A 21,084-nucleotide genomic window follows, 5' to 3' on the forward strand; every position below is an offset into this window, starting at 1 on the left:
AAACAAACAGTCACAGAAGAAAAGAACTTGAAAAATTCTGTACTACTTTCAGAATGATACAGAATATCTGTCCTTTATTATAACTTCCTTTAAAGAAAATAGACTTGTGGACAAATCAGATCACCTGGATATTGATAGTTAAATCAATCTATTATCTGGTTTTCAGGAAAAAATCTTGATCCTCATTTTCTGTATCTTTCGATATCCTAGGTTCCTAAGCCAGTAGACTACTCTTCACAGCTGTGGTAAGTCTCTGTCTTTTCTTACAAGAATCTCTGAAAGAAGCAGTCACAGAAAGCAGCTGTGTTTACTACAATTTAAATTATATTGGTTTAACCTTTCTAGGCTTCAGAAGACGACATTATGTAATAGTTTGGGAAAGCAATACCATGCATTGCCTAAAAGCATTTCTGGTATAATGATTTTGATGTTTTGTTTACATGTCTGTGGCTGCACAGCCTTAGTCCCAGAGGTCTGAAAAAGAACAGTAAGAGATGGTTATAATATGAAGCATGGAAGTGTATCTTACATGTTGAGTGAATAACGGAAGGAATAATATTAAATGCATCTTGTATAATGAATAATTCTGCATTTCCTTAAAAACCCCTGCCAACATTGAAACTGTAGAGATACAGGTGGTACCTGGGGATATGGTTTAGGGGTGTCTATGGTGGTGCAAGGTTGGACTAGATGAATCTTGAAGGTCTCCTCCAACCTTGATGATGCTTTGAAAAAATGTTGTATCAAAACTGCAACCACTGCTGCTCTGGGGTTTATGAAGTGTGTGAACTCTTTCCCACAACTCAGAAAAGACATGGTGGTTCTGAGAGAGCAGAGTAAGCATCGCTTGTGTTCTTTCGCTGATTTTATGCCTTGCCATTTAGACATGAGTTCTGACTTCCTCTTAACTTGCTAAAAGTGAAATTAGGATCACACCCAAACAAATAGTGATTTTTTCATAACAAGCCAAGTAAAGTGTTTATTATTTGAAATTGATATTTTGAATTAATGTCTAACATATGGTCTATTTATAATTTTGTTACAAGAAAGCATGTTACTGGCATTAGTATTTATCTTCTATGGATTTTTAATAAAGAGCTATTATTTTACTTAAAGCTCCTTTCTAATTGGTTGTGATGCATTGGTGTGAAATTTTACATAGTGGTGGGCTGTGGTAGTGACAGCCTTTGTAAAATTATAAGATTAGCATAATTTCCCTAGAAGCCAGGTCACTTTCCCCAGTTAACTGTTTAACCTGTGGTTTTGCAAATGAGTGTCTGCTGACAGCCTCTCATGATATCCTACACAAACCACAAAGCAGAGCAAGGGCACAAATCTGCTCATGCAGCCAGGCTGCAGAGCCAGTGATTTATTTGTCTTAGCTTTCAACACTTAGCATCAGCTTTTTCAAATTTAGATGGGTTTGGCGTATTTATTTTTTTTCCTCGGGATGTTGGGTATACCCATTGCACTTGAGCCTTTAGAGGTTATGCATAATTATGAAATGAAATAAAATCCTGTCTTGTGTAAGTACCAAATTTTCAATTAGATCTTTTGTTGACCTGATCTACCTCTGGTGGCTGCTTCTCCATTTTGTTGCAGTAAATCTCTCTAGAACTCAGGGAGGTTCAAAGGTTCTGGACCACTGTTGTATTGCTTCTCTTGCAGCATATATTGCAGATAGACCAGCTGGTTTTATGAACTTTTCAAGCCAGTAGTCACTTGGCTAATGCTTGGGCTCGAGCACTTTCCTTAGCAGATATTCTATTCAAAATCAATAAAAGTATTTTTACTAATTAGGAATTCCACAGACCCCAACATGAATTTTTTCATGTTTTATTCCTCATTCAGAAATCTGGAAGTGGTATTCAATTGCAACGGATATATTCTTGGTCCTCATGATATGTAGAATATTTTCACTCTCTATTGCATATTTAATACACCTTTGGAGCTTTGGAAAAAATCATGGGCAATTTTTATTTTCCTTGTTACAGGTTTGCAGGAGCAATGGAACGATTGCAGGCAGAAAGTGAACTGATTAACAGAGTAAACAGCACTTACCTGGTGCGGCACAGGACGAAAGAATCAGGAGAATATGCAATTAGCATTAAGTAAGTGGAATTCGATTAAGAATGCCCCAAGAAAGTTTTCCTGTTCTCATTTTTGTCTAGATAGTATTTGAAATAAATATAGAAAACAAGCCACTGTTTCCATTTTATAATTATGTGCAGCCTTGAAGAGAGTCAATATAGGAAAACTGAAGTTGCTGTCAAAAAATACCTAGGATTTATGGGAGGAAAGAAGCAATGGTTTTGTAATGCTGATATAGCAAATTTGGGCTACAAAATAAAGCTTGAGTGTGTTGGAGAAGAGTAAGCATTGTTTGCAGTACAGTGAGATCTGTTCAATTGACTTTGGTGAGAACTCAAAGCCCTTTGCATGTCAGACTGTTCAGTAAAATGCGGGTTTGTACATTTTGTGGGTGCAAATAATTTTTTTGCCTTCATGTTGTTGATCAATATGAATATAAAAGCAGGAAGTACATGGGAATTCCCAATTAGAATAAGCAGTTAGCTGAGACTTTTTTTTTCTGATGACAGATTACTTCTTTAGCTGTACTTTAATAAATATGTTTGGTTGATTAGATGTCAACTTTGTTTTGGCACAGATATACATTTTGTCTTAAGAATTTATGTGTGTGGTGTTCTAGGGGCATGCCCTCAGGTAATTATTGATTGTGTCTGATTAAAAACACATTTATATTCATAAGTTATTCATTGCCCACAGGTACAATAACGAAGTGAAGCACATCAAGATTTTAACAAGAGATGGCTTTTTCCACATTGCAGAAAATAGAAAATTTAAAAATTTAATGGTAAGCATTGATTAGCTTTTTAACATTGTGAGATTTTCTTTGTAGCTGTTTCTGTTAGAGAGAACTACTTTGGTTTATGAAATTCCATAAAGCTATGTGAGTGAAAGATTTCAATTGTGTCTACTCCTGCTAATAGGATAATTTTTTATGTTTATGGTTTTAGCTCTAAGTGATAAATTTATGTGCTTAAGACTACATATTTATTGTTAGGACTGGACTGTGTCCCTTGTAGTGAAGGCGAAAAGAGGAGGAATTTGAATCCCATCCATCAGTCCACTCTGGAGTTAGGCTGAATCTGGAAAGAAGAATTTGATATCTTTGGAAATCTTGGTTTTTAGGAATCGATTGGATTAAAATTTATGCAGCAGCCTTCCTGAATGCATAATCAAGTATGTGAAAATGCTAAATTAAAATGAAGGACAATACAAAACAAGAGCAGGGAGAAGCCTTAAAACCAGGAAGCCTTGGAAATTATTTTAGTTTAACCACTGATACTCTTGTCAAACTAATACTCTGTAAAACAAGAGCATCCTAGAAGTGGGGAGAGATTAAATGATAACCTGTAAGTGCTCATTAGAACAGCAAGAACATAAATTTCTTGATGAAGAATGCACCAAGCTGTTTTTTCACTCTTATCTTCATTTCACACTTACAAGCCAGTGAGTTGTGCAGTTTTAGGGCTGGGGACTGTGAGATCTTTTCATTGTTTAGCAGTAGCATTGTTTAGCTATTGTTAAGCAGTTGAAATGATGATGTTGCTCACATAGACAAGGAAGGTGGCTGCTTAATCTGTGAACCCTGCAAATGATTCATTGGAAATGGATCATGGCAAAACAGGGCAGCTGGAGACCTGCCACACTGCCAGGTTTCTTCTTATGGCAGTGGTGCAGTTTAATGCACTGGTGCAGCCTCCAAAGTAGAGCAGAAATATAAATAAAGGACCAAGTTGGATGGAAAATTAGCAAATAGAATATGCATTGCATCGTGGAATTAGGAGGACAGAAGAAATTTCTGGTGTAAGGACCTCACTGCTACCAACTTAGCCTTGCTGGCATTCAAGTAGGAAAGAATTATTTTATAATACAGATTTAGGGTATTGTGAATTCTGCCCTTGAGAGTTAAATACACAAGTGGTGTGGTGTTTGTACATGCTGTGGAACAACTGCTTTGTTCTGGATAGATGCAAGAGAAAAAGTAAGAGTGTCTTAAAGAAAAGAGGAACAAAAGTAGATCGAGTAGAAGCAGGAGCAGAAGAGAGACAAAGGCAGCATCCATGGAAATGTTAAGTAGTGATCTGCAGTGACACAGCGTTTTGTACTGCTCTGGAGGGGAAAAAAGTAGAATTCTTGTGTCTACTTTTCCTGGTACATTTGAAAAACTTCCACCAGAGTAATTAAAATGTGCGGAGTGTGTAGAGCAGGGTGCAGTGGAAGGTCAGTTTGGCTGCTGCTGTGAATCAGGGTGATGTGACAGGCTCCTGAGGACCCCATCCATGCTGGCACGGACTGCTTAACTCACTCATCTGTTTGTAAGCTTGCTACTGTGATCTGTGCAATTCATGTTTTAGAGGCCAGTTGTCAGTCAACCATTTTCATGGAAGAATGGAATTAAAACCTAAGCTTTAAAGGTAACTCTGTGACATGAAATGATTTTTTCTTTTTTCTCAGTTTAAAACCAATTTACTTATTTTGCCTACATACAATATGTGTCCATTTGGAATTCTAATTACTTTTACCAAACAAAACAATCCTTTCAGACTTACACTGTGCAAAAAGATAACAAAAATTTTGTACTAATTATATTCCATTTATCCACATATCCTACTTTGAATGCTACTTACTTACAAATCACACACAGTATTGTCATGGTAATTTAAATGTCTGGATATTCAGTGATGATATGGGAGTAAATTTCATTGCTGTCATTCCAGTTTGTGTGATGTGCTGATACCAAACAGCAAAGCCCAAAGAGTTCTTGGTATCACTGATGTAGGCTATTATAGGCTAAGCATTTTGGTAGCTTTTTGTGGCGCTGGATGTTTTTTGTTTTTTGTTTGTTTCCTGATTTTTTGGTTGAGGTTTTGTTTTTCATAGAGTAAAATGATTAGACACAGTATAATCTCCTAATTTTAAGCTTGGCTTGGTCAACTCTGATTTTGCAAGTCTAAATGTAAATAAGTGGAATGAATTGAGGGGTTTATAGTAAATAGATTGCTTTGTGCTTGCATTTCTGAAGAGTGAAATCCCACATTGGAATGGATCAATTGAAGTACATTTCCTTTGAATTGTCCAGTCACTTTTAATCTTATTCTAGCTCCATGTACAAACGATGTGATATTGAGATTTCTAGGGCTAGTTCAAATACAGCAGACAATGGCAGGGGTTGAAGATTGCAAACAAAGAGCATGAGCTGTCAGAATATTGATGGGTGTTGCCTTCTTTAGAGTAGGAATTTTAGTCACTTGTCTTCTGGGTTACATAAACTATTTCAGCTATTCTTTCATATTAACGTATATGAATTTTTGCATATATATGTAAAATACTCCAGTGTGTACCTACAAATGCTTTATATAGATACACGCACACAGAGACAATGAAATGTTTGGATTGGGTACCAGGAGAATGTGAAACACTGGATTTTTCTGTCAGTGTGCACTGTCTGACACCCCCCAAGCCTGCCCTGCCTTGGAAGTTTTACATCATCTGAGTATCTGCACATTAAGTTGCTGTTAATTTATAAGCCTTGTGCTTTATTTCAGATCTTACAAATGCCTGTGTAGATAAACATCATTTATTATAGCAAAAGAGATTTGAGAAAACAGGGACATTTACCATTCCATCCTTAGCAAGCAGCTGACCTTGCCTTCTGCCTGCCTCCAGAAAAGCAAAGCCAACTTCAGCCTGACTTAAAGGAGCAGCAAACGTTGACTCTGACAAAAAGATTTTACTTAGCTGATTTTTGGGGTGCCTTTTTTGGTTTGTTTGTTTTGCTTAAATTTTTTAAGTGGCAATATGAAAGCTGGTACTTTATATTTAAAAAAAATAACCATTTTCTATGGGCTGTATTGTAAAATAAGGTTACTGGTATAATGAAGCTGTCATTGGCTGTACACCAGAATGCTGAATGGTGTGTGATTTCAATTTCCAATGCAAGTGTTTTTCCTTTCTGAAAGGAACTTGTAGAATACTACAAGCACCACTCTCTCAAAGAAGGTTTTCGAAGTTTGGATACTACTCTTCAGTTTCCATACAAAGAATCGGAAAACTCAGTGGGACAGAGGAGTAACAGAACAGGTGGCAATGGTGAGGATTATAAATTTTTGTGGATTACTTCCTGTCATATATATATGTGTGTATGTATATATATATATTAAAAGGACAAGGTCCTTGAAGCATTTTCATCTTCCATTTTTGACATATAACCAATTACTATGGCAATGCTTTTAGCTAGGATTTTTGGAAGCTAAGCAGATTTGGATTTGCCAGGAAATTTATAAACATGTCTAGCAAGCTTGTCTTGCTGCCAAACTTAAAATCTCCCCGATATTCAAAAATTCTATTAGACATGCTGGTGAGAGATTAAACTGCATGTTGCCTACTTTCTTAAGAAATTTGCCTATGTGCAGCTACAAGTGTTAATATCTGTGACAATTTCTAATCCTTAAAAAGAGATTTAAATAAATCAGTCTTGTAGCATAGCCCTATGAAGTAGCACCTCAGTAATACCAAATAATTGTGTAAAAAATTAGATTTACTATATCATAATTATTTTTATGCATGTTTTTAAACATGGAATGATCATTAGGGTTCCCTTACTAAGCTTCAAAAGTTCATGGACTACTGTCCAATGTAAATAGCAGTTAAAAAGTTGTGAGGTTTAGAGATAAACTGAGAAGCCTTGCAATGCATATGCTGTCTTCTATTTAAGCTATTAAAATTAAGTGGAAGTTAGCATGATTTTTAGGACATGGACAGGTTCAGTGCTAATGATAAAACCTACTACATGGCTGGCCTCTGGAAAATATATAATGTTTCTGTCAAAGAGCAAATATTAGATTTGCTGTTCTGCAGTCATTGGCTGCATCTTTGTACTGTAAGAAATAATAAGAGAAAAATAAAAATGAATGGGGATTTTAACAATATGAAGACTGCTGTAAAAGCCCAAAAAAGCCCACTCTAGTCTGTGTGATGGTGGTGGTGGCCTTGTTACTTTCATTTGCTGTTTTTGTGAGCTTTTGTTTACTTGCTTGCCTCTGTTCCGTAACATTTCTGTAACTTTGGAGGCTTTCTTCCTCTCTTAGTTAAAGTGAAGATAATTTAGGACAAATGAATGTGAGAAACCAGCATGACCCTGGCATTTCATTTACTGTCTCTACCTCCCAGTTCATCTTCTTTCCATTTCTGTTCTCCTTTACTGCTTCCCAGGACTTCTGTCTATTGTCTCCTCTCTGTGGTGTTCATGTCCATTCCTGGTGAATTTCTCTGCCCTGTCCCTTTAGCTCATGGTCTCTTTGTACTTCTCTCTTGATTTACTTTGCATTTTTTTTAGTTGTTATTGACTGTGAGCTGAATCAGATTGTTTTCTGTTTTTTCCTTAGGCCAGTTAGAATGTATCTCAGTTTGAATGTATCTATACTGTCCACCAACTTCTTACTCTGCAAGAGCTCAATCCTTTCCTGCTTTACAGGACACAAGTTTTATGGTAGATCCTCATTAACTTCGGTCATCATACAAAAGAAAACATCTTTTACAAGATCTTTTGGGCAGTATGTGGGAGAGCAAGAGAAATGACTGAGGGATGCTCTCATTGTAGTCCAGGGGATGAGGAAGGGCATCTCTGCTGCAGTAACTATCAGCCCTTTGCTGCTGCAGACTGTGCTGGTGGAAACTGCAGGTTTTGTCTTAGACCAAACTGACCTGAAAAACCTTTCAATTCCCAAACTCATGTAAAATCTAATAGATTTCCATAATTCTGCTGCTTTATCTAGACTGACTCTGAATGACATGTCCTTTAATGTATTGGACAGTAAAGTGTGTCCCCATAAGTGTGGTGATTTATTTGTTGTTTTGTTTTGTTTGTTTAACCAAAATGATCATGATTATCAGTCCATCTCTGGGTCACTCTGCTTGGTTTTTAAGCTGTCTTGTTCATTTTACCAAGCTGTTGTAAGAAAAGCCTTATATTTATGCTGTGTGAACCCTGCTGGGCTGAATTTAGAAAGAATTTGGGAAACTTGAGGCTGCAGTTTGGTTTAGTAGAAGAAGCAAATAAGTCACATGGGGCAGCAGTTGGACATGGAGGTTACTGTCTGAGGAACATCACACAGCTGATTTTTTGGATCTCTTCCCACAAAATCCAAGTGCAAGAAAAAATGTTGGAAGGAAGCTAGACAAAGTAGATGAGAGAGGGGGCACTTTTTCAATTTTTTCAATTTTGCAGCTACTCAGCATGGGGCTGAAAGTAGTGAATACAATGGGCCTTGACAGTTTGAAGCTAATTTAGAGAAGGATTTGGGTTTAATGCAGCATTTTTCTCTATACTATTCACATACCTGGATTTTTTAATGAAGCCATCTTTTGAAAAGACATCAGCATTTTTTTCAAAACAGTGGATCTTTAGGATATATAACTGACAGAATAAGTAGGAAAAGTATTTCTAAAAAACATTAGTTGAACCACAGCAGACTTTGACAGAGTTTTATAATTTTCTGCTGCCAAGGTCTTTGAGCTGCTGTGAAATTGGATGGCAATACTGAATTGACTTTACTTCCCAGAAAAGAGTGAGAAAGATGTATGTTAATTTATTTTTGGTATTTGTTATGTTGTCATTTAGCCATATGGGAAAAGAAAAACAACTGGTATTTCATTTAACTTGTGATTTCTAATATGAATCATAATAAGTCTCTTTGTAACTTCTTAAACTTTCTTAAATCAGGGAATTTGATTCTTGCTTCAGCATCTACTTGATTTTTAGAGTAATGTTTTAGAACATTAATAAAAATCTCCTAGTGGGATAGTTATTTTGCCTTTCCAGTTTTTGGCTTCCCACTTGGGTTAGAACTTTGTTTTCAGTCTCCTTGTCTTGCAGCTGTCACCCGTGTTGTTCTCATATTCGTTGTACACTTCCTTCAGTGTGGTTGTAAAAGCTGTCAGATGTTCGCTTCTGTCAATATAGAACTTCAAGTTAATTGGGAAGATTTTTTGGGAAGTGGTATATTCTTTGTTAGTTTTTCAGTCTTAGGCTTTTCTAGACACACACAGTTTGATCAAGTTTTGTTTTGCTACACAGAAAAATACTAATTCTTACATTAGATTATAGGAATGATCAACCAGCTAATGAAGTAAAGGCAAAAAAAGGGAAGAAAAGTGGACATTACTCTGTGGAGTAGAATAATGGCACTTTATTCTGATTTGCTGATGCAGAGCACAATCATATAGAGAAATTTGAATCTTTATGAAATTTAAATTTTAATGTAACCTAAATCATGAAGCCAAGTCGTACCTGAGGGATATCTTTCTTTGTCAGTTAACTAGGAGTAGGTATATTAACTAGATATCACATCTCATTTATGCTTAATGCATTAACTGCCTACTAATGCTTAATGCATTTAGTGTGTAAAGGTATCTGTTAGTAAAGTAAAACAAAGCAAGTATCATCCCAACCCTTAGGGAATCAGAAGAATTCAGCCTTTCTGCTTAGAAGCCAACACCAACACCTTATCATCAAAACAGATCAGTTATCTGTAGAAATCTAGTAGGATTTCCTTGCCCACATTTACTTGTTCAGAGTTTGACACATAAAACCAACCCTCCAGCTATATCAGAGAGAAAAATCAGGATAAAGTCTGCTCAGTTAAGGACCAGCCATCCCCCATACAGCACAGTGTGTTCCCGTGGGCTGCTGTCCCACTCTGCCATTGTGCTTCTGGAGGAGTAAAGGCAGGTGTTTGCCTCTAAGAATGGACACTGCTTTCGAGTCAAGTGGCCCTCTTGGTTTGTGTAGCACAATTCCCCACAGAGCTGTTCCTTGGGGTTGCTGTCTCCAGTATAAAGGAACTGCTCATTCATCCCAGATACTCCATTCAGTGTTAGAGGTGGAGAAAGCATCATCACTGGGAAGGATCACAAGGGAGTTTCTAGAGAGTAAGAGGCCCTGGAGCATGATTTTCTTGTTCTGTGAGACACTATCCTAAAATGCTGTTGGTTTGTCTTGTGGGATATTTTTTTATTTCTAAACCCAAGGTTTATGAATGTTAAAATACAGTATCAATTCTGTTCATTTTATTCATCCTTGTAGTTTCCTTGTCACAAATGTATCTATTGTCATCCAGGTGAGATGCACAAAACAGTACCATTACCTCTACCATGGATTCTTGCATAAAATCATTCTAGTCATCATTCCTGCAAGTACCATTTTGAAGCCAAATTACTGTGTTTCATGTGTAGTCAGAAGAATAAATTCAGAGAAATAGCTGTAAGTGATAAATATAACCCTGTTACTTTTGGAAGGAAAATTCTTGTTCAGTAATTACAGATATTATTAGCTATAATTTAGAGGCTGCATTATCATTTATCCAGTTGAGATGGATGTACCTTTCCAAATCACAGCTGGGAGCAAAGATCCCAACTTCATTAGACATATATACTATATATCTTTATTGCCTCTTCCAAAGAGGGACAAAATGTGAGAACAGGTCAATAAACTGTAGTTTCACTTGAAGCAATTCTAGTTAATTTAATCTAATTTTTGCATTTAAAAGTGCCCTAGTTTTATTGACAACAGAGCAGGAGCACCTGTGGCTTTCACCCAGGGAAGCTGCTACAGGGGCTTAGGATGATGTGCTGGTATTGCCTAGGCCAAGCTCTTTTTGCTTGCTCAAGGGGTTTATTGCAATTTGAGGAAGCTGCAAATATGAGCAGTTCTGTTTGGGCCTTAAAGGATGTAGTTTAGCTGTGGAATTCCCACTGATGTTAATGATTTACAGGGCAGAACGCATGCTTTGTTTCCATGCCATAGTTTGGAGTTGACTCCAGGTCAACTTAAACTATATCCTAATTAAGGGCATGTGACTAGTGTTGCTGGGATTAAGAGGATTTATGTATGCATGAGTTCTTGCTTTTGTAATGGTAAGAAGTGGGACACACAAAGAATTAAAAAAACTTTTGTTAAATCTGAAAATATTTGCAAGAGGCTGCAGTTACAATTTACTTCTCTGAAGCCCTAAATGGGTGACTTCTGCCTACTTTACTCTTTGAAAAATGCAATTGTTAAAAATTAAATCATAGATCCAAATTTTCTAGTTATTACAGTCAATTTCCTTGCAGACATCCTTAGTAGGGAACCTTAGTTTCCTTATTATCAATGAATTATATAGTTAAAAAACTATTATTTAAATCTTATGCCAATATTTCAATATTCTTTTGCTTTTCTCTTTTTCTCTTTTTTTTCCTCTAAGCCCCTTCTTTGTTCTGTGGGTTTTCTTTTGTAACTCCTCCAGACTACAGCTTTGTTCCCCCTTCCTCCACTCCTTTCTGGTCAGGTACTGCTTTACTGCTTTTATATTTCTTCTAAATTTGCTTCTGTTGTTTCTGTGTGCAGCAAGTGAGGGAAGGGACGAATCTAATACTTCAGGTCTTCTCTGACTCAAAAAACTGAGTTATTACTTGTTTTTCTTGGAATGTAACAAAAATAAAACTCTTGAACTTTTGAATTATTACTGCTTATTGCAGTAAGCAGTTTGAATAGGAGTTGCAAAGCTCAATAGTTGCAGCAGATTCAAGACCGCTTGACTGTTAATTTGGTATGCAGTTGACATCTGTGAGCTACGTATTTTCAATGTATTTGTTCAAATGCACAAACATGGAAATCTCAGTGCTTGCTGGTAAATGATACATTCGTCCCATCCCTGCAGCAAAACATACTGCAGTAGCATCTTATAATACAGTAGGTTTTTTTTTGTAGAGAATGCTTTCTTTGAACTCTGCATTAACATTGTTAATTAATTTTGCCCATCTGTTTTCTAAATATGGTTTTCTTTATTTCCATTTAACCATGTCTGGCTTTAATAGATGCAATCATTTCAAACCAAGAGGCTGCATAATGCTAAAAGTAGTAACATTGGTGGCCTCAGTCAGTGCATCAGTGTGGGTATCACTTGCTCTGATCTCTAAGATTTGGTCTGCAAAGAGGTGAACTGCACCACTGGACAATTTAAGAAGAATTTTGCCGGTAGAAAGGTGAATGCCTTTGAGGAGCACGTGGAAGGAGCTGCTGATGTGGAGAAAGCAGCACTTGCTCAGGTTACACTGGCCTGCCTTTGTGTACAGGGGTGGAGGACACTGCCTGGGGTGTGCAGAGCAGGAGTGGGGCTGGCTTTTGCCTAGGGAAGGGAGGTGTCCAGCACAAATGCAGATGGAGTCATCCAGATCTCAGTGGGCAGTATGTTTTACACCTGCCCCACAGAGACTGTCCAAATTATTTAGTGCTCTGAGAAGGATTCTTGGGGCTTCCCATAGTTTCCTGAGGGGAAAAGGACTTAGGTGGCAGCTTTGTAGGAGAATGGTTACTGAGCTTACTTGTGCTGAGAGCATCTCTGGTGACCCCTCCCTTGATTCACCCCAAGGATTTCAGTCTCCATGTCTTGGGCTACACTTGGATGTTTTGCCCCTCCACTGTTTCTTCCATTACATATAGATATTTTTGGGGCAGATACTTCCTTTCAGTAGTCACAACAATGACTGAGAATCCAAGCTAGAGGGTGCCCTTCCAGTTGACATTTGCTTTTATAAAGGGCACATCTGTGGAAAGCCATTTTGGTGTACCTGTTTGCCCTGTGGTGGTGATGCTCAGCTGGACTCCCCAAAGCCTCACCTGATCTGAAACAACATTGAAGGAGTTAAATTTTAGCTCTTTGCTCAAGGTAAATACTCTGAGCTTTTGGGCAGGGATAGGAGAGGACATTTTGCATTCAGCTGCCCAGTACTTGACTGTAAATTCCATTCTTACTGAAACTGGTATCTGTTCCATGAGAATAAAATTGTGAAGTGGCCTACGGTGATAGAACAGCAATCAAGACTCAGTTATTTCGACCTTATCACACATTCCCATATATTCCCACAATGAGGTTTCAATAAATTATAATGACATTCTTAATATGAAAAACTGCTGTATCAGAAAATTCATTAATAACTATAATAATAGTATCAAGGTATCAATATAAAGGTATCAATTCAATGTCTTACATATCACAATATGCCAGTTTAAGTATTTTGTTACACAAGTACAAAATATTAAAGGAAAACATTGATCTGCAGTGCTTAATTAACCATATCTACCGATTATATTCTGAGAGCTTCATATATTTGCCTTCTTTTTAAAAATAGCCCAATAATTTGCCTACATTAGAAGACCAAATACTTATTTCATGACATATTTTTTTCAAAAGTATCTTCAGTGGTGGCTTAGTTCTGCTGATCTGGAAGCTGGTAACAGAGGAGAAGGTTAAGCTGACTGCTGAGCTTTACTGAAGGTGCTGCCTGTGCCTGGATAAGGGCACTGAGTTTTGGTGAAACAGTAAATGTACAAGTAAATGTACATGGCTTCAAGGAGCTTGGAAACTAATACACAGGAGCAACCCTCAGGGCAGTGGCTGCAGATTTATGAGGAGGCCAGAGCACAAGGAGAGAGAAACAACTACTCTCAGCTTTAATAATACTACATTGACCTTCATGGAGTTCAAGCATGTGAGCTAGACCAGCCTGCTGTGATCACAGGGAACCTCTGTTGTTTGCACCCCAGATGCATCATCAGTGGGTCAAACAAGTATTAAAATTCATTTGCAGCACATCTATTTCACTGGTAATGTCCAATATACTCCAGTGTAAATCAAAGCTGATGATAGTTCCTGTAGTCATCATCTTCTGTTTGCAGAAGGAAAGGCTGGATTAAGTAAAAGCACATTTTTCTCATTCACATATGCACTTTTCATTTGCCTCCTTTGGATTTCTCACTCTATTTCCAATTAGTTCTCTGAATATCTCCTTTCTATTACACAAGGTTTATTTATTACTGCTTTTTAACAGCTGTTTTTCTTTTTTAACACTTTCCCTCCCCCCCTCCCTTTAATTTCTCATTCTCAGTCATCCACCTGTTGGCCCTTTCTTTCCATCAATCTAGGCTGTTAATCCCATTCTCTCTCTGAGTTCTTCCTGAAGCTATCCTCTTTCTGTCCTTCACTCAGTGTTGCTTCTCTTTCCCATCTGTCCAGGTGTCCTTTCCATGTGTTGTCTTCCCTCAATTTTATTTATCCCAGGACAGCACTAATTGGGAATTCAGGGCTGATAGCCTCTACTCAAGGTGTTTTTGTGATTGTGTCAGCAGAGAGATATGGTTAATATTTTTTTCGAAAAAAAATTAGCACTGTCATTTTCCTGTATTCCATCACTCATCTGGCTTACTTTTATATATTTCCTATCATGAGCTTCACTTTTATTTGAAAATATGGATCTTGGACTCTAAATTAATCTAAATTCTGCTACTTTCTGCCTCAAGACTTTTGAAGATATATGGTTTTGATTTCTCTTGCTTCTTTCTCCTTTTCCTCTATGCTTTGTGACTTGAAAAAGAGTTAAAAGTCCTCCTTTCCCCCAGATGTGCTCCTCTTTATTCTCTATCCTAATTTTCCTTGCTATTTTCCATTTTTATTATTTGTCTATGCGTTTCTTTCCTTCTTAGTTATTTTCTTCCCCATTTTCCCAAATTTCTTCATCTTTGCTTCCTGTAATTGTTCCTTGCCCCTTTATCTTTCTAGAATCTGAAATTATACCCTGCTCCCCAGAATCACATCTTGCATCCTGCAATGCTTCTCCAAATCTGTCAGTGAATGCTGCATGCCTGGGAATGCTTACTGACCCTCCAATCAATAACTGCTCCTCTTTTTTCCTTTCTCCAAAACAATTGCTGCCCATGATGTGCTCTTTTCCTGTAAAATTGATGACTGCAATGCTGATAAGATATAGGACATTACATTCATGTCAGGGTCTAAACAAGTGCCATCTACATCTGACTGGCTAAGAGGGGGTAAAAAAGCATGTTTGAGCTTCAATGTGCTTAATATAGTACCTAGGTTTTTGCAACATCAATATAAGCAATAAACTGAGAGGCTGGTTCTCTGTTATATGGCATCTTTTACATAACTTATCAGGTGTCTGATAAGCATACTCTACATAAGCAGTCAGAAGGGTTGGACTAAGCTTTAGTGACATGATATAAACATTATCTGTTATCAAAACCGGGTTTTAGGCATTCTATTTCTGTGATATATCTAATAATATTTTACATGTAGTATTCCTTGTTAGTTTAAAATAAATTGTTTATATTTTCTCTTTAAGCTGAAAGTATTTGAACATCTTATGATTTTCAGATATTTAATGCTATTATGTGTCTATGATCCATTGGAGTCAGAAGAAAACCTCAACACAAGCAGAACAAAAACTGTTAGGGTTTCTCAGCTCATCTGCTGTGTTTTGGGTTCTCGATTTAAATTAAAGGCACCTAGATATGAATTCATGGTATTACATTGTTGAGGGCACTGCTAAACTAGAATCTTAAAGGCATTTCCAAAGGTCTTTTATCTGTTAGGCCGTGCCTACTCTCCTCTCATTGTTCTCACACTGGCATCATTGAGGATTTCTTTTGCAAGTTTGGACATTCTACATCAGCGTTGGAACAATTTCCTATAAAACTATTTGGAAAAATGATGGTTTTTGAAGTGAGGCTTTTTGTGCCTTTGCTTTTTAAAAATTCTTCACAGCTTTTTATTGTTTAAAATGTCTGGGCTTTACATTGGCAAAATTCTTCTCTATTGATGTACCTTGAAACTTTAAAGTGTTAATTTCACTGAACCTTAATTTTATAGAAAAATTCAATGGTGATTTACAGAATGAACTCCTGAAAAGAATAGATTTGCATCAGTCAATATTAATGCGGATTGTGACAAATGATCCGTGGAAATTTCCTGTAGAAAGTGTGTAACTTTTTGCTCATGCTGATGTTAGCTTCCAGTTTTAAGTGCATTAATATTTAACTTGGGAGTTGTTTTTTGAAAGAACAGCACCTTATTATGTTTGTTTTGCTTCATTAGAAGTCTAAAGTTAAATCAACTGTAAATGCTAATAATTCTTTTGGAAGGAAATTAGTGACCTGTAAAATATGTTGATGTATATAACTGGCAGCAAATTTTATTATGAAGCACAAGAATAAAATAATTGCGATGTATTTAGCAATCTTAGGGTGGGGAATATTTTATTTATGGCTCATCTAGTTTGATTTTTCTTCTGAAAATAAAGAGGACTTTTCAAAAAATGACAAAAAAAAAATCCCTTCAGCTTTTATACCATTAACCTACATTTAAGTCTTATTGATGTTTGTAGTGCAGATGTTTTGCATAAAATGAATGCCATTGTATGTTGCTGTTGAATCCTTGTTTTATGTTTTATGGTATTTCTGTTTACAGTGGTTTGGCAGCCTCCCCTCAAGCAGCCCTAATATTAATCTCACCGTGTGCTTCCTTCCAGTGCTGAGCCCGAAGGTGATCGGCATTGCCATAGCCAGGTACGACTTCTGTGCCCGGGACATGCGGGAGCTGTCCTTGCTCAAAGGGGACGTGGTCAAAATTTACACCAAGATGAGTGCCAATGGCTGGTGGAGAGGTGAAGTAAATGGGAGGGTAAGGCTATTTATTTTCCTTTTCCTGTGTTTCTTTCTGCCTTCACTGACAGTGATTTTGTTAAAAAAAAAAAAAAAGTGTGATCCTACATTGTGTATTTAAATTCAAAAGATGGGACATGTTCTCATCTTTGTTTCATAGCAGCGAGGCAGAACTCTTGCCAGGTAGCTTTCCCAGCATCTAAATTATTGGTTATTTAATGTGACCTAGCAGGCTGAATATTTGGGCTAGGTTGTATGTTTGAAAAATAACCAGGATTAATAGCACTGCTACAGTTGACCTTTCTTGAACTGTTTTGCACACAGATACTTGGGGTCAGGTTCCTGGTGCTGTGGAGCTCTCTTTAGCACTTTACCACAGAATGATTTCCCACATCTTTCTGCCAGACACAATGCAATGGAACCAACCACCTTTTTATAGAAGGCTGCTGCTTTGATCTCTAGGAATGTGGCCCAGATGAAGTGACACATTTAGCAGGGATTTTTATGAACTCACTTTACACCCTGCTCTGAGACTTGAAAGTGAAGTTTCAGTTTTGACCTATAAAGGGTTTACTGTTTCAATCTTAGTTTACTGCCTTATAATGCAGATTAGTCAGAAGCATTTGAGACTGCTGTTTCCATGTTTAAAATGCTGAGTTCAGGGTCAAGGGATGTGAGGTAGAAGAATGTAAATTGTCTGAAGCTGGAAATGATGGTTGCAAGTGCAGTTGAAGTGAATGTCCAGACTTGCTGCTTTATGCAATTTGGAGAATTTTTTTTATTGTGTACATGAGCTTGGTTATGTTAAAGTTAAATGGTTTCAACTTTTTAAATAGTCAATTAGACCAGAAGAAATAGGGAAGCAGAAGAAATACTCATTGTGCTATATACATTTTACATGTGAAGAAAGCTGAACAACTCACTGTAATGCAGCTGCCCACATTCTAACAGATGCCCTGTTAAGTGCTGATATTCCTTGGTAACTTTCATAGCTTGGACTTGACATTATAAATTTACCTCTGGAGATATTTTGGCAAGGTAGTCTAAAAATTTCTGCGGTCACCCCTTCTAGTCATGCTCTAGGTTTGGTTTTGAGTTCTTTCATGCATGTTAAATTGACTTTGGGTATAAAGAAGTCTGAAGAAATCTAAAGCAAATACATAAAATAAGAAATATATGACATTGTGTCACTGTATGTCTTACATGAATCTTATTTGACACATCAATAGTTTCAGAATGTAGATAACTTTATAACTTCTGAAGTGTAGGACACTAGACTCTACTGCCTTTATCTTTGTAATCTTTTTAATATATGTACAGAACAGACCCACCCTTGCTGTGCCTAGGACAGCCATTAACAAAAAACAAAAAACTCTTGTGCATCTCATGTATTATTTTGTTTTGCTTTTCCCCTTTTTAGGTGGGCTGGTTTCCATCAACTTATGTTGAAGAGGACGAATGAATTAAAAACTATCTTCTGCTGACCAGCAGTTTCAGGGATTGTAAAAATGTCTATCTTCAATGTGTTATTGGTCTTGTTAAGTATTTAAACAGCAACACTTTTGCCTGTCTGAACCTTCCAGTCTTAATGTTGGGATTTATACAGAAGTTTGGGCTGACAGATTATTACCTTCCCCAGAGCTGTGCAAGAAACAAGCTGCCAGTTTGCCATCACTGGGGATCAGTACAAAGTCCAACCCTCACCTTCCCAGAAGATCTCTGGAAAACAAAATTCTTTGTTCCTTTGCATTTCACCCTGTACTACACCATGAATACAAGCAATGGCTGAATATTTAACATTTCTCTTCCAGCTAACATCTGTGATGGTACAAGGAGATGAAGGCTTCTTATTTCTTATCACTGCATGCAGAAAACAAATTTCAATCATTCCAGTGGGCATAAAGTATAGTCAGTAGACTTGTCTTGAGACATCAAACTACTTTACTTATCAACTTACAAACCATTTTAAACTCACAAAAACATTCTGAAGAAATGTATAGTAAATATGAGTAGCATTCATACATATGTAATTACTTAACTGGCTACTTTGAGGTCCTGCCTAGATCTTCTAACAATCTGTTTAAAGACATTCTAAAAAGGTGTAGTGATGTGGTATTGCTTTAAAAAACATTCACAAAGTGGAATAGTGTGATCCTTTATTGTCAACTCAAGCCTTTTTATGTGAGGTTTTTCATTTAAGCAGCTGACAATAAAAGTGCAGCTGGGGGATAGTCATGATAAGATGAGCTGAAAGTTTTCAGCAATAACATTAAATAAATATTGCAGACTTATTCTGAAGGAGAAAATACTAATGCAAGATGATGTCATTTCTCAAGAACAAAAGTGTTTATCTTAACCTTTTGATTGACTTAGATGAGCTTCAATGCTTTCAATTCAGTACTGTCTTTTCCTAGTTATACAGGAGTTTCTCTCACCTTTTGTGAATGCAAATGGAACTTGCAAACTTCCTTCTGCCCTTTCCTTTCTTGTTGCCTGAGATGTCAATCGCAGTTCAATGAGGGAGTTGTCTTGTTGCAGTGTTCTGAGCATCCCCAAATGTGTCTAGGTTAGCCAGCATGAAAGGGCCTTGTAAAGTGGTGTCCACTGCTTGGTGAGGCAGTGTTTACTGTAATTATGAAGAGTTAGAAATGTAGTTACAAGCTAAAATAAATGTGGATGATGTCTTCAGATATTCAGTTCTAGATATTTAAGTAATGTCACTTGAAAACTTGAAAGAAAATCAAGCTCTTAAATGAAGTTAATTCATCCTGTCCTACATCCTCTCTTTTGCTTTTTGCCTGTTCTCTTTTTCTGCTGGCATCTTAAAGTTAGTGTGCACTGTCACTGCACAATTTAACCCTGCAGTGCTGTCCCAGTCTACAAGCACCATAATCTCCACTATTTGTCCACAGAGCAGAATCTGCTAGTACATATTTGGGTTTTTCTTTGGCTACCCCCAGGATTCTTTGGTTCTTTCTGGCCTTTCCTGGCTATCAAGAAAAATCGAGCACAACACAGAGAGTTCACAAAAACCCCTTCATCTCTGCAACTCTTACCCACCTGCCACACCTGGCAGGCAGTGCTGTGTGACCAGGGCAAGGGGAGGAGCTTCTCCTTAGAAACTTGAGAGATTCAGCCTTGCAGATGAAATTCTGCCCATGCTCTAACTTTTCAAAGATTTACCTCAAAATGATGTAAACTGTGATTGTGTTGAATACATTACTTGATGGAGTAATTCAGAGCATTTGTAAATATGTAGATGATGCATAAAAATTTTGTAAATGACGTGTACAGCAGCGTAGGCTAGAGTATGCAGTCTTTGATCATGTTTTGCCATGCAGTTTGATTGTGTGTTGTGAGCTTAATCCTATATTCCTTAAGGAGACAAAGATGATTCTTTCCCAGTTTTGCCTGCTTAAGGGGTAGAGGAATAGGCTCTAGGTCTGTGAAGTGTTTAGTGCTTTACTCTCATATAGTTCTGAGATGAGGCAGTTAAATTCAGTATGAGTTGAAAAATATAGCAGTCATTCTCAACAGCTTGGCTTTAGAATAATTTTGAGTATTCTCTCCATCCTAAAAATGTTGTAAAGCTTTTAAGCAATTCCTGAGTCCAGTAGTCATCCTTTCAGAAGAATGAAAGCCATAGGTAAACTTTACTTTTGTGGTGTAAATCTGCATATCATTGTCTGTGTTTAATGCCCTGTATTGATTGAGTTAATGCTGCATCTTAAACTATATTTTGAGTACCAAAGACTTCCTAAATATTCTGGAGCATCTCTTTCATGTGCTGCTTTTATCTGTATGGAGTTGTTTTATGTCATGCAGTAATGGAGTTACAGTACTTTAATTTGTACTATTTTGTAAATATGTTACATATAATAAACTGGTTAATTTTTTTGTTTAATGATGTGTCAAAATGTGTAGTTTGCTACTGTGAAGGTTGTGCTTCATTTGTCTCACCACCTTCTCATTGTGAGAAGTTGATAATGGTTTGTTTTTGTCTCGAAGGTTTATATAATCCTTATTTAGCTGTAAAACTGAGCTGTCAGTGTAAGTGGGATAGTACAGCTTTCCCTGAGAACTTTTTATTGTCAGGATAATATGACTTGTGCCAGGAAGGTTCTGAGGCTTCTTTGTTTTGTGTGGGTTTTTAAAAAATTTATTATATTTTTAGCTATATAGAATCAGTCATATGCTATTGATTTTTGATATTTGTAGTTTTTTTGTTTGAAAAGAAGTTGTGCCTAAAAAGTTTGATGTGTAACTTGTCACAACAACATTTTTTTCCACCTTCTTTTTTCTTTCTTTCTTGTATGTTAATTAACATATAAATTCAGGCCAAATTGAACTCAGGTTTGAAAACAGTGTGTCTGATTTCATGGGCTACTTGATAACCTTTTTGTGATGTAGCCCATTCATGTATTTTTTACAATGTAACATGCATTATTCATGTGTTTATAAAAATATTTCTGGACAGGTGAATTAACTCAGCAAGGACAGTG

The 21,084-nt window shown here is 36.9% G+C and overlaps 1 protein-coding gene across 3 annotated transcripts in view; it reads left to right on the plus strand.

Moving 5' to 3' along the window:
- VAV3 (vav guanine nucleotide exchange factor 3) overlaps positions 1 to 20,463 on the plus strand; it is a 147,257-nt gene extending 126,794 nt beyond the window's left edge. For 2 of the 3 annotated variants that reach the window (XM_058030245.1, XM_058030246.1), the window contains exons 22-28: positions 211 to 245; positions 1,995 to 2,111; positions 2,788 to 2,875; positions 6,048 to 6,177; positions 11,331 to 11,414; positions 16,450 to 16,601; positions 18,003 to 20,463. In XM_058030245.1, coding sequence (XP_057886228.1) covers positions 211 to 245; positions 1,995 to 2,111; positions 2,788 to 2,875; positions 6,048 to 6,177; positions 11,331 to 11,414; positions 16,450 to 16,601; positions 18,003 to 18,044 — 648 coding nt within the window. In that variant the 3' untranslated portion in view covers positions 18,045 to 20,463. The remainder of the gene's footprint in view (positions 1 to 210; positions 246 to 1,994; positions 2,112 to 2,787; positions 2,876 to 6,047; positions 6,178 to 11,330; positions 11,415 to 16,449; positions 16,602 to 18,002) is intronic. The other variant, XM_058030247.1, reaches the window with a different exon arrangement.
- The last annotated feature ends 621 nt before the right edge of the window (positions 20,464 to 21,084 follow it).

Source organism: Melospiza georgiana, chromosome 9, assembly GCF_028018845.1.
Source record: "Melospiza georgiana isolate bMelGeo1 chromosome 9, bMelGeo1.pri, whole genome shotgun sequence".
Lineage (NCBI taxonomy): Eukaryota > Metazoa > Chordata > Aves > Passeriformes > Passerellidae > Melospiza > Melospiza georgiana.